The sequence below is a fragment of the Dipodomys spectabilis genome, unplaced genomic scaffold (assembly GCF_019054845.1).
Source record: "Dipodomys spectabilis isolate Male_0828 unplaced genomic scaffold, ASM1905484v1 ptg000304l, whole genome shotgun sequence".
Lineage (NCBI taxonomy): Eukaryota > Metazoa > Chordata > Mammalia > Rodentia > Heteromyidae > Dipodomys > Dipodomys spectabilis.
Window position 1 is genome coordinate 1,503,389 of NW_024870981.1, and position 12,546 is coordinate 1,515,934.

Below are 12,546 nucleotides of genomic sequence, written 5' to 3' on the forward strand. Positions count from 1 at the left end.
TGACTCCGCCCCCTGGTGCGCTGGCTCCGCCCTCTGAGGCAGCTCCGCCCCCTGGCCCGCCTGCCCCGCCATCTTGGGCGCTGACTGCACCCCCTGACGCACCGACTCTGCCCTCTGAGGCGCTGACTCCACCCCCTGGGGCGGCGCCGGGGGCGGCGCTGCGTGTGGTGCTGGGCGGCAGCTTCCGGCTGCGCTGCCCCACCTCCACGCTTCCGGTGTCCTGGCGCCTGCCCGGGGGGCTGGTGCTGTGTGGGCCGCAGAGGCATGGCCGCTTCACGTTGGGCGCCGACGGCAGCCTGGAGGTGCGCGCCGCCTCCGAGCGCGACCGCGGCGCCTACGTCTGCCACGCCCACCCCGGGGCGCCGCCCAGACACGACCCCCGTGTGCCAGAGACCCGGATATTCAGCTTCATTCCCGCCACTAGGCCGCTGGGTGCCATGGCAGGGCAACGGACTGAGGAGACCCTGATGTGGGGCTTCATTCCCGCCGGTAGGCCGCGGCGTTCGGTTGCCGGGCAACCAAGTGAAGATACCAGGACATTGGGCTCCACCGCAGCGTCTAGGCCTCTGTGTTCGGTTGCCAGGCAACAGACCGAGAAGACCCGGATGTGGGGCTTCATTCCTGCCTTTAGGCCGCTGGGTTCGGTTGCCGGGAAAGCGCGTGAGACCCGGATGTCCGGCTCCAGCAAGACTCCTGGGCCCCAGCCGGAAGATGACCGGATGTGGGGCTCCAAACCTGCATGTGCTGTACAGAAGCTGCAGTCCGACCAGAGGCCACGGAGAGGCTAGGACCCGGATGTGGACTGGGAGGGACCCGGATGTGGACTGGGAAAGACCCAGATGTCACCTGTCTCTGGGTCCACTGAGGAGCCAGGACCCAGATGTGAACTGGGAGAAACCCGGATGTCACCTATCTCCGGGTCCACTGAGGGGCCAGGACCCGGATGTGGACTAGAAGGGACCCGGATGTCACTTTCTTCCATGTCCACTGACCCGGATGTGGCATGGAGAAACCGGATGTCACTTTCCTCCAGATGCACTGATGGGTCAGGATCCGGATGTGGACTAGGAGGGACCCGGATGTCACCTTCCTTCATGTCCACTGAGGGGCCAGTACACGGATGTGGACTGGGAGGGACCCGGATGTCTCCCTCATTCGTGTCCACTGACCCAGATGTGGCCTGGGGAACCCGGATGTCACTTATCTCCAGGTCCACTGAAGGGCCAGGACCCGGATGTGGACTGGGGGACCCGGATGTCACCCTCCTCCGTGTCCACTCTCCCGGATGTGGCGTCAGGGACCCAGATGTCACTTATCTCCAGGTCCACTGAGGGGCCAGGACCCGGATGTGGACTGGGGGACCCGGATGTCACCTATCTCCAGGTCCACTGAGGGGCCAGGACCTGGATGTTGCATGGGGAACCCGGATGTTATGTAAGTCCGCGTCCATTAACCCGGATGTGGACTGTGGCAGGGACCCAGATATGTGCTGGGCAGGACCCGGATATCACATCCACAGGCCTGGCTGTGGCGTGTGGAGTCCCGGATGTCATGCTCCTCTCCTTCCACTGACAGGGTCTAGGACCCAGATGTGGTGTGGGGATCCCGCATGTCAGGTCCCTCCACATCCACTGAGGGTCCAGGACCAAGATGTGGAATGGGAACTACCCAGATGTTAGGGACCTCCAGGTCCATGAACCTGGATGTGGGGTGAGTACCCAGATGTTAGGGACCTCCAGGTCCATGAACCTGGATGTGGGGTGAGTACCCAGATGTTAGGGACCTCCAGGTCCGTGAACCCGTATGTGGGGTCGGTACCCAGATGTTAGGGATCTCCAGGTACGGGAACCCAGATGTGGAGGCGAGTACCAGGATGTTACTTAACTCCAGGTCCACTGGCAGGCGCCAGGACCCGGATGTGAGGGGTTTGGACCCGGATGTGAGGGTTGGGACCCAGATGTGAGGGGTTGAGACCCAGATGTGAGAGGTGGAACCCAGATGTGGGCGGAGCGGGCACTCCACACCTTGGCCCCGGGCTCCAGCTGCGCTTTGGCCGTTGGGGTCCTTTCCCAGACTCGGAGGCAATAAAGCAGCCATGCTGCTTCTGGATGGAATTCTTCCTCACTTCCGCCCCCCAGCGCAGGCCAAGCCCTCCTGAGTCCCTCACTTCCTCCCCAGCCCAGGCCACACCCTCCTGAGCTCTGGCACGCCCTACTGAGCACAGGCCACGCCCCCTGGGCACAGGCCACGCTCCCTGACGGTCCTGACTCTTATTGCAGCCCTCCATGTAGTTCTCGAGGTTTCCCTCCTCCCCTTCCTCCTGCCTCTGCCAGGCCTGGCAATTTCTTGGCGCCCAGCCCAGCAACTCCAGGCTTTTCCCTTTCTTCCCTGCCTTCCCCTTCAGCACCACATCCTGTTCCTTTCCAAGGAACAAGGGGACTTTTATTTTGGAGGGGGGTTGTGGAGTTCTGGCTGCTGGAGTGACGTGGACATTTGACCCCTGCGAGCTTCCTGGCTGGCAGGGAGAGCAGCAGGCCCAGGCGCTGATGGCAGAGAACTGTGGATGTGAGTTCGTCCTCTGGGGAACACGGGGAGAGGTGTGGGGACCCGGGGTGGGGGGGGCTTCGATTGCTTTTTGGAGCCCCCCCGGATGTCCCACCATGCCCTGGGGTGGGGGCTGCAGGGCCCTGCCACAAGCCTGGAAAGACAAGGTGAGGGGCTGATGTACTGGTGGGGGCAACAGCAGCCTGGCCCTGGGGTGGCCGGATGTTCCTCAGCTCTTCCCCACTTCCTGCTTCCGGCCTTCTCTTCCAGGAAACGGGGAGCATCATGGGAAGGATGTGATCCTGGGCGCCATGTTGGTCAGGAGAGGGCCTGGAGGGAGGGGGAGTCCTCCCATCCCTCCTCCCATCCACCCATCCATCCATCCACCCATCCACCCACCCATCCATCCACCCACCCATCCATCCACCCACCCATCCATCCATCCATCCACCCATCCACCTATTCATCCACCCATCCATCCACCCATCCACCTATTCATCCATCCATCCATCCATCCACCCACCCATCCATCCATCCACCCATCCATCCATTCATCCATCCACCCACCCATCCATCCATACACCCACCCACCCATCCATCCATCCACCCATCCATCCATCCACCCACCCATCCCCCCATCCATCCATCTACCCATCCACCCATCCATCCATCCACTCATCCACCCATCCACTCATCCATCCAACCATCCATCCATCCACCCATCCATTCACCCATCCATCCATCCATCCATCCACCCATCCACCTATCCATCCAACCATCCATCCATCCACCCATCCATTCACCCATCCATCCATCCATCCACCCATCCACCTATCCATCCATCCATCCACCCATCCACCCCTCCTCCTCCTCTCTCTCCTCCTCAGGTCGCACAGCAGCTGCGCAGCCCCACCCCTCGCCTTCCTCCTCCTCCTCCTCCCCCCTGGCCCCTGCGCAGGCCCCGCCCCCTCGCGCCCCAACTTCCTGCTGCTCTTGGCCGACGACCTGGGCCTGGGCGACCTGGGCAGCTTCGGGAACCGCAGCCTGCGGTGAGCAGAGGGGGAGGCCCGGATGTAGGGCCTTAGTTACCCGGATGTGGGAGCTCAGATCCCTGGATGTTCCACCAGGAGAACTGTATAGACATCTAGTAACTCAGTTCCCTGGATGTTGGATGTTAGTATCGTGGATGTTGGATATCAAATCCCCGGATGTTGGATCTTAGTGCCACGGATGTTGGATATCAGGTCCCCGGATGTTACATGTTAGTACCCCGGATTTGAAGACCAGGTCCCCGGATGTTGGAGACCAGGTCCCCGGATGTTGGATCTTAATGCCCCGGATGTTGGATATCAGGTCCCCGGATGTTAAATCTTAATACCCCGGATGTGGGAAATCAGGTTCCCGGATGTTGGACTTCAGTTCCCTGGATGTTGGATGTTAGTACCCCGTATGTTGGAGACTAGGTCCCCGGATGTTGGATGTTAGTGCCCTGGATGTTGGATATCAGGTCCCTGGATGTTAAATCTTAGTACCCCGGATGTGGGAGATTATGTCCCCAGATATTGGACTTCAGTGCCCCAGATGTAGGAGCTCAGGTCCCCAGATGTTGGAGGTTAGTGCTCCGAATGTGGGAGCTCAGGTCCCCGGATGTTAGCTATTAGTACCCTGGATGTTGTAGCTCAGTGCCCCGGATGTTGGATCTTATTCCTCTGGATGTAGGAGCCCAGGTGCCTGGATGTTAGATCTTAGTGTCCTGGATGTTGGATATCAGGTCCCCGATGTTAGATGTTAGTACCCCGGATGTTGGATATCAGATCCTCGGATGTTGGATATCAGATCCTCGGATGTGGGATGTTAGTGCCCTGGATGTTGAAGGACAGGTCCACGGATGTTAGATCTTATGCCCCGGATGTGGGAAATCAGGTTCCCGGATGTTAGATGTTAGTGCTCCGGATGTTGGAGATCAGGTCCCCGATGTTGGAGATCAGGTCCCCGGATGTTGAATCTTACTGCCCTGGATGTTGGATATCAGGTCCCCGGATGTTACATGTTAGTACCCCAGATGTTAGAGCTCAGTTCCCCGGATGTTCCACCAGGAGAACTGTATAGACATCTAGTGGACCTCAGGTCCCCGGATGTTGGATGTTAGGTCCCCGGATGTTGGAGTTCAATTCCCAGGATGTTAGATCTCAGTTCCCTGAATGTTGAAGATCAGGTCCCCGGATGTTGGATATCAGATCCCTGGATGTGGGATGTTAGTGCCCCGGATGTTGGAGATCAGGTCCTCGGATGTTAAATCTTAGTATAACCCAGATGTGGGAAATCAGGTTCCCAGATGTTAGATGTTAGTACCCCAGATGTTGGAGATCAGGCCCCCGGATGTTGGATATCAGATCCCTGGATGTTGGATCTTAGTGTCCCAGATGTTGGAGACCAGGTACCCAGATGTTTGAGCTCAGGTCCCAGAGGTTGGATCTTAGTTGTCCGGATGTAGGCCCTCAGGTCCCCGGATGTTGGGCCTTAGATCCCCGGATGTAGGAGTCCAGTCCACAGATATAGATCTTAGTACCCTGGATGTGGGATCTCAGGGCCCCAGATGTTGGACCTTAGATCCCAGGATGTTGGACCTCAGGTCCCCAGATGTTGGATCTTAGTATCCCGGATGTGGGATCTCAAGTCCCCGGATGTTGGATCTTAGATCCCCGGATGTGGGATCTCAGGGCCCTGGATGTTGGAGTTCAGCTCCTGGGATGTTGTGCATTAGATCCCCGGATGTTAAACCCCAGGTCCCCGTATGTTCTAGGCTGTGACTCAGTTTTCCTCTCCCCCCACAGCACCCCGCACCTGGACGGCCTGGCCCGGGAGGGCGTGCGGCTGACCCAGCACCTGGCGGCAGCGTCCGTCTGCAGCCCGAGCCGTGCGGCCTTCCTGACGGGATGCTACCCTGTGCGCCTGGGTCGGTATGGGGGGTTGGGACATTTGGGGAATGGAGGGGGCGGTGGGGGGGAGGTGGGGGCGGGACATCCGGGGATCTGAGAGCCAACATCCGGGGTACTAAGATCCAACATCCATGGACCTGATATCCAACATCTGGGGATCTGAGACCCAACATCGGGGATCTAAAGCCTAACATCCGGGGAACTGAGCACCAACATCCAGGGCACTGAGCTCTAACATCCAGGGACTTCATCTCTGACATCCAGTTACTAAGATCCAACATCCGGGGATCTGAGCACCAACATCCGGGGCACTGAACTCTAACATCTGGGGACCTTATCTCTAACATCCATTGTACTAAGATCCAACATCCGGGGATCTGAGGCCTAACATTCTGGGAACTGAACTCCAACATCCGAGGACCTGACATCCACCATCCGGGGTACTAAGATCCAACATCCGGGAACCTAAGCCCCAACATCCAGGGAACAGAGCTCCAACATCTGGGGATCTGAGGGCCAACATACTCGAATCTGAGCTCCAATATCCGGGGTTGTAAGATCCAACATCCAGGGAACTGAGCTACAACATCTGGGTAACTGAAGTCCAACATCTGGGGTCCTGATATCCACCATACAGGGCACTGAACTCCATCATCCGGGGATCTGAGGGCCAACATCCGGGATACTAACATCAAACATCCGGGGACCTGAGGTCCAACATCCAGGGAACTGAGGCTCAACATCTAGGGCACTGAGGTCCATCAGAGGGAGGGGAGGACTACTCTGAGGATCTCAGGTTCAAATTCCTGAGACTCTGGGACTTCCCCCCTGAAACGCCAGGAAACCGGAAGTGATGCCATATTGGTTTCCCCCGGGGGCTCACAGGGCTGGGGTCCTTTCCACCCCGGGTGCGCAGGTCCCAGGCTATCCCAGACACAGCAGGCCTTCCCCCTGAAGGTGCTAGATAGCCCCTCCTGACCCGGGACGCCATCATCACTGACCTAGGGTCCTTCTCCTCTCTCTTGGAAGGCATGGTGACCACCAACGGGGCGCGCGTGCTGCAGTGGGCAGCCGTGTCGGGCGGGCTGCCCACCTCCGAGATCACCTTCGCCAAGATCCTGCAGGAGCAGGGATATGCCACCGGCCTCATAGGTAAGAAAGAAGTCATCCATCCACCCATCCATCTATCCACCCATCCCCCATCCATCCATCCATCCATCCATCCACCCATCCATCCATCCATCCATCCATCCACCCATCCACCCATCCATCCATCCATCCACTCATCTATCCATCCATCCACCCATCCACCTATTCATCCATCCATCCATCCATCCACCCACCCATTCCCCTATTCATCCATCCATCCATCCATCCACCCACCCATCCACCCACCCAACCATCCACCCACCCATCCATCCACCCATCCATCCACCCATCCATTCACTCATCCATCCATCTCTTCCCCTCCAGGCAAATGGCACCTGGGCCTCAACTGTGAGTCCCCCACTGACCACTGCCACCACCCCCTGAACCACGGGTTTGACTCCTTCTTCGGGGTCCCCTTCACCCTGATGGGGGACTGCCTGCAAGCGGAGCCCTCGGAGAAGCGAGCGCGTCTGCAAGGGCCCCTGGACCTGGGGGCTCAGCTGCTGCTGCTTTCCCTGCTCTGCCTGGCCGCTGGGAAGGTCACGGGCCTGCTGGGCCTGCGCTGGGTGCCCTGGGTGCTGGGCCCCGGATGTGGGGCCTTGCTCCTGGCCTGCACCTCCCGCCTCCTGGGTATCTTCATCGTCCATGCTGACTGCTTCCTGATGAGGGATCACCAGGTCGTCCAGCAGCCTCTGAGGTTTGAGGCCAGCGCGGGGCTCTTCTTGCGGGAGGCTGAGGCCTTCATCCACAGGTCAGCCTGGGGTCGGGGAGGGGGACCAATTCCATCTACTAGATCTCTATAGTCAACTGGTAGACCTTAGATCCCTGGATGTACATCCAGTAGATCTCTATAGACATCTGGTAGACCTCAGGTCCCCGGATGTTCCATCTAGTAGATCTGTAGAGACATCTGGTAAACCTCAGATCAGACCATGATCGATTATTGGTAGTATTGATCAGATCATGATCGATTATTGGTAATAACTGATCAGATGATGTTCGATTATTGGTAATAACTGATCAGCTCATGTTCAATTATTGGTATTATCGATCAGATGATGTTCGATTATTGGTATTATCGATCACATCACAATCGAATATTGGTATTATTGATCAGATCCTGTTCGATTATTAGTAATATCTGATCAGCTCATGTTCTATTATTGGTCATATCGATCAGATGTTTGATTATTGGTAATAACTGATCAGATCTGTTTGATTATTGGTAATAACTGATTGGATCACTATTTTGGTATTTTTGATCAGATCACTATTGATTATTGGTATTATCGATCAGATCATGAACGATTATTGGTATTATCGATCAGATCAGGATCGATTATTGGTAATATCTGATCAGATCAGGATCAATTATCGATCATCTGATCGATTATTGGCAATACCTGATCAGGTCGGTTATCAGTGAGGTTATTGATGGTGGGGGCGGGGTCTGACGTGGATCCGCAGGCACCAGGCCCGCCCCTTCCTCCTCCTCGTCTCCTTCCTCCACGTCCACGTCCCGCTGGTCACCTCACCTGCCTTCCGGGGCCGCAGCGCGCACGGCGCCTACGGCGACAACGTGGAGGAGCTTGACTGGATGGTGGGTGAGTGCGGGGGGGCAGGAACTGAGGCATGGTGCGTGGGATGGGGGAAACAGAGGCACGGGGGTGGGGTGAGCAGGATAGGGAAACTGAGGCATGAGGACGGGGTGAGCGGGATGGGGAAACTGAGGCACAGGGGTGGGGTGAGTGGGTTGGGGGAAACTGAGGCACAGAGATGGGGTGAGCGGGATGGGGGAAACTGAGGCATGGGAACGGGGTCAATGGGTTGGGGTAAACTGAGGCACGGTGCATTTGGGTAAACTGAGGCACGGGGACGGGGTCAGTGTGTTGGGGATAAACTGAGGCATGGGGTTTGGGTAAACTGAGGCATGGTGCATTTGGGTAAACTGAGTCACTGGGCATGTTGGGGGTAAACTGAGGCACGGTGCACTTGGGTAAACTGAGGCACGGTGCATGTTGGGTAAACTGAAGCACGGTGCATGTTCAGGGTGAACTGAGGCACGGTGCATTTGGGTAAACTGAGGTACGGTGGATGTGGGTAAACTGAGGCCCGAGTATAGGGGTAAACTGAGGCACGGTGCATGTTGGGTAAACTGAGTCACTGGGTATTGGGTAAACTGAGGCACGGTGTATTTGGGTAAACTGAGGCATGGTGCATGTTGGGTAAACTGAGTCACTGGGCATGTTGGGTAAACTGAGACATGGTGCATGTTGGGTAAACTGAGGCACGGGGACGAGGTGAGTGGGTTGAGTAAACTGAGGCACCGGGATGGGAGTAAACTGAGGCACGGGGACGGGGTCAGCGGGTTGGGGTAAACTGAGGCACGGTGCATTTGGGTAAACAGGCACGGTGCACTTGGGTAAACTGAGGCCCAAATATAGGGGTAAACTGAGGCACGGTGCATGTTTAGGGTAAACTGAGGCACGGTGCACTTGGGTAAACTGAGGCAAAGTGCATTTGGGTAAACTGAGGCACAGTGCATGTTGGGGGTAAACTGAGGCACAGTGCATTTGGGTAAACTGAGGCCCGGTGAGCGTTGGGGGTAAACTGAGGCACGGTGGGTGCCTGTTGGGTAAACTAAGTCACTGGGCATTGAGGATAAACTGAAGCACGATGGAAATTTGTAAACTGAGTCATGATGCATGTTGGGTAAACTGAGGCACGGTGGATGCTGGGGGTAAACTGAGGCACGGACCCATTTCCCCCCCCCCCTCCCGCAGGGCGACTGCTGGCAGCGCTGGACGGTGCGGGGCTGGGGCGCCGCACCCTCGTCTACTTCACGTCGGACCACGGTGCCTCACTGGAGGCCCGGGCTGGGGGCGCCCGCCTCGGGGGTTCCAACGGCGTGCACCGAGGCGAGGGGGAAACTGAGGCAGGGTGGGCGGGGCCTCCCACGCAGCCCGACCCTGCCCCTTGACCTTTGCCCTCCGCCCCCCCCTTGCAGGTGGCAAAGGCATGGGCGGCTGGGAGGGCCGCATCCGGGTCCCTGGGCTGGTGCGCTGGCCCAGGACACTGCCCGCAGGGCGCCTGGTGCCTGAGCCCACCAGCCTCATGGACCTGTTCCCCACCGTGGTGCGCCTGGCCGGGGGCTGGGTTCCGGCGGACAGGTAGGAGTTCGCCGGCCTGGGTCCCCACGGGGTGGAGGAGAAGGGGGGTCATCCTGGGCCTCGGGGATCCCGAGGGGGGGAGGCTGAGGCCTGCACATCCGGGTCTCTGGTTGCTCAAAAGCCTGCACATCCGGGTCTCTGAGGGCTCAGACCTGCACATCCGGGTCTCTGGGGGCTCAGGAGCCTGCACATCCGGGTCTCTAAGACCCAAGACCCAGGGCTCAGGCCTTGACATCCGGGTCTCTGGGGGCTCAGAAGCCTTTACATCCGGGTAACTAAGGGCTCAGGCCTGCAAATCTGGGCCTCTGAGCACTCAGAAGCCTGGACATCTGGTTCTCTGAGGACTCAGGCCTTCATATCCGGGTCTCTAAGGCATCAGGGCTGCACATCCAGGTCTCTGAGTACCTAGGCCCAGGTCTCAGGCCTGGACATCCGGGTCTCTGAGGGCTCAGGCCTGCACATCTGGGTCTCTGAGGGCTCAGAAGCCTGCACATCTGGGACTCTGGGATCTCAGGCCTGCACATCCGGGTCTCTGGGGGCTCAGAAGCATGGACATCCGGGTCTCTGAACGCTCAGAAGCTTGGATATCTGGGTCTCTGAGGCCTCAGGCCTGCACATCCAGGTCTCTAAGACCAGAGGCCTGGGTCTTAGACCTGCACATCCGGGTCTCTGGGGGCTCAGAAACCTGGACATCTGGGTCTCTGGGATTTCTGGCCTGCACATCCGGGTCTCTGAGGGCTCAGAAGCCTGCACATCCGGGTCTCTAAAGGCTCAAGCCTTGACATCCAGGTCTCTGGGATCTCTGGCCTGCACATCCGGGTCTCTGGGGGCTCTGGCCTGCACATCCGGGTCTCTGAGCGCTCAGAAGCCTGCACATCCGGGTCCCGCAGGGAGGTGGACGGCCGGGACCTGATGCCCGCGCTGCTGGGGACGGCGCAGGCCGCAGGCCACGACTTCCTGCTGCACTACTGCGAGGCCCGGCTGCACGCCGTGCGCTGGTTCGACCGCTCAAGTGAGTGCCTCGACCTCAGTTGGGCCCTGGGGCGGGGGAGGGAGCTGCATGCATGCGCGCAGGGACCCGGATGCAAGGCCTGGGGGTGGGAGACCCGGATGTGGGAATCCCGGGATGTGAGGACCTGGATGGAAGTCATGAGATGGGAATCCCCGGATGTGAAGTCCCCGATGGGAATTCCCGGATGTGAGGTACTGGATGAGAATCCCTGGATGTGAGGCCCTGGATGTGAGATCCCGGATGTGAGGCCTCGGATGGGAATCCCCAGATGTGAGTCCCCGGATGTGAGGTCCCACATGTGAATGCCCGGATGTGGCCCCCCCGATGTGAATCCCCGGATGTGAAGCCCCAGATGTGAATCCCCAGATGTGAAGCCCCAGATGTAAGGTTCTGGATGTGAGGTTCCGGATGTGAATTCCCGGATGTGAGGTCCTGCATGTGAATCCCCGGATGTGAGGTCCTAGATGGGAATCCCCGGATGTGAATACCCAGATGTGAAGTCCTGAATGGGAATCCCTGGATGTGATGTCCTGGATGTGAATTCCCGGATGGGAATCCCCGGATGTGAGGCCCTGGATGTTATTCCCCCACCCCCCGCAGGCCACACGGTGTGGAAGCTGCACTTCGCCACTCCACGCTTCGATCCGCCGGGCTCGGGCACCTGCCTCGGTTTCCCTGCCTGCGCCTGCTCGGGGCGGCGAATGACCCGCCACCGGCGGCCACTGCTCTTTGACCTGACGGCGGACCCGGGGGAGACCCGCCCGCTGCAGGGCCTGATGGCGACGCGCAGGCGCGTGGAGGCCGCGGTGGCCCGGATGCTGCGCATGCGCCGCCCCCTCGCGGCCCCGCCCCTCGCCCCTGCACACAACACCTGGAGCCCGCGCCTGCAGCCCTGCTGCTCGCCCGGACTGCTCTGTGCCTGCGACCACCTGATCCCCGACCTCTGACCCCGACCCGACCCCAACCACCAACTTCCCTGGGGCTACGGCAGATCCTGGCCTGCGCCTCTCACATCCGGGGACTCACATCCGGGTATTAAACATCTGGGTATACTCAAATACAGAAATTCCCACATCCGGGGATTCCCACATACAGACTCTAACATCCAGAGATTCCTACATCCGGGGATTCCTACATCCGGGGATTCTCACATCCGGGGATTCTCACTTCTGGTGACACATCCGGGGATTCCCGGGGATGTATTTACACATCTGGGGAATCCTACATCCGGGGACTTTTACACCCGGGGATTCTCACAACCAGAGACTCTCACATCCGGGGACTTTTACATCCGAGGATTCTCACATCCAGAGACTCTCACATCCGGGGATTCCTACATACAGACTCTCACATCCAGAGATTCTCACATCCGGGGAGTCTCACATCCGGAAATTCTCACATCCAGAGATTCTCCCATCCAGAGATTCCCACATCCGGGGATTCTCATATCCGGGGATTCCCACATCCGGGGATTCTCAGACCGGGGAATTCCCACATCTGGGGAAATCTCACACCCGGGGATTCCCACATCTGGGGATTCTCGCATCCAGGGATTCTCACATCTGGGGATTCCCACAGCCAGGGATTCTCACATCCGGGGATTCCCACATCTAGAGATTCCTACATCCGGGGATTGTCACATCCAGGGACTTTTACATCCAGAGACTTTCACATGCGGGGATTCTCACATCTGGGGAACTCTTACATCCGGGGATTTTCACATTCAGAGAGT

The 12,546-nt window shown here is 58.5% G+C and overlaps 1 protein-coding gene across 9 annotated transcripts; it reads left to right on the forward strand.

Annotated features, from left to right (window-relative positions):
* Positions 1–878: 878 nt before the first annotated feature.
* LOC122127590 (arylsulfatase L-like) lies at positions 879–12,339 on the forward strand. Of its 9 annotated transcripts, XM_042702108.1 has the most exons (11): positions 879–1,434; positions 2,405–2,565; positions 3,432–3,593; positions 5,379–5,500; positions 6,513–6,635; positions 6,957–7,383; positions 8,100–8,236; positions 9,416–9,550; positions 9,640–9,802; positions 10,693–10,814; positions 11,415–12,314. In XM_042702108.1, coding segments are annotated over exons 2-11 (1,740 nt in total). In that variant the 5' UTR covers positions 879–1,434; positions 2,405–2,563; the 3' UTR covers positions 11,762–12,314. The 9 variants fall into 9 exon arrangements, with proteins under 9 accessions (XP_042558042.1, XP_042558043.1, XP_042558051.1 ...); XM_042702109.1 differs by lacking the exon at positions 10,693–10,814 and having other exon boundaries at positions 879–2,565; positions 8,100–8,232; positions 11,415–12,339; XM_042702117.1 differs by lacking the exon at positions 10,693–10,814 and having other exon boundaries at positions 879–2,565; positions 11,415–11,639.
* Positions 12,340–12,546: the final 207 nt, after the last annotated feature.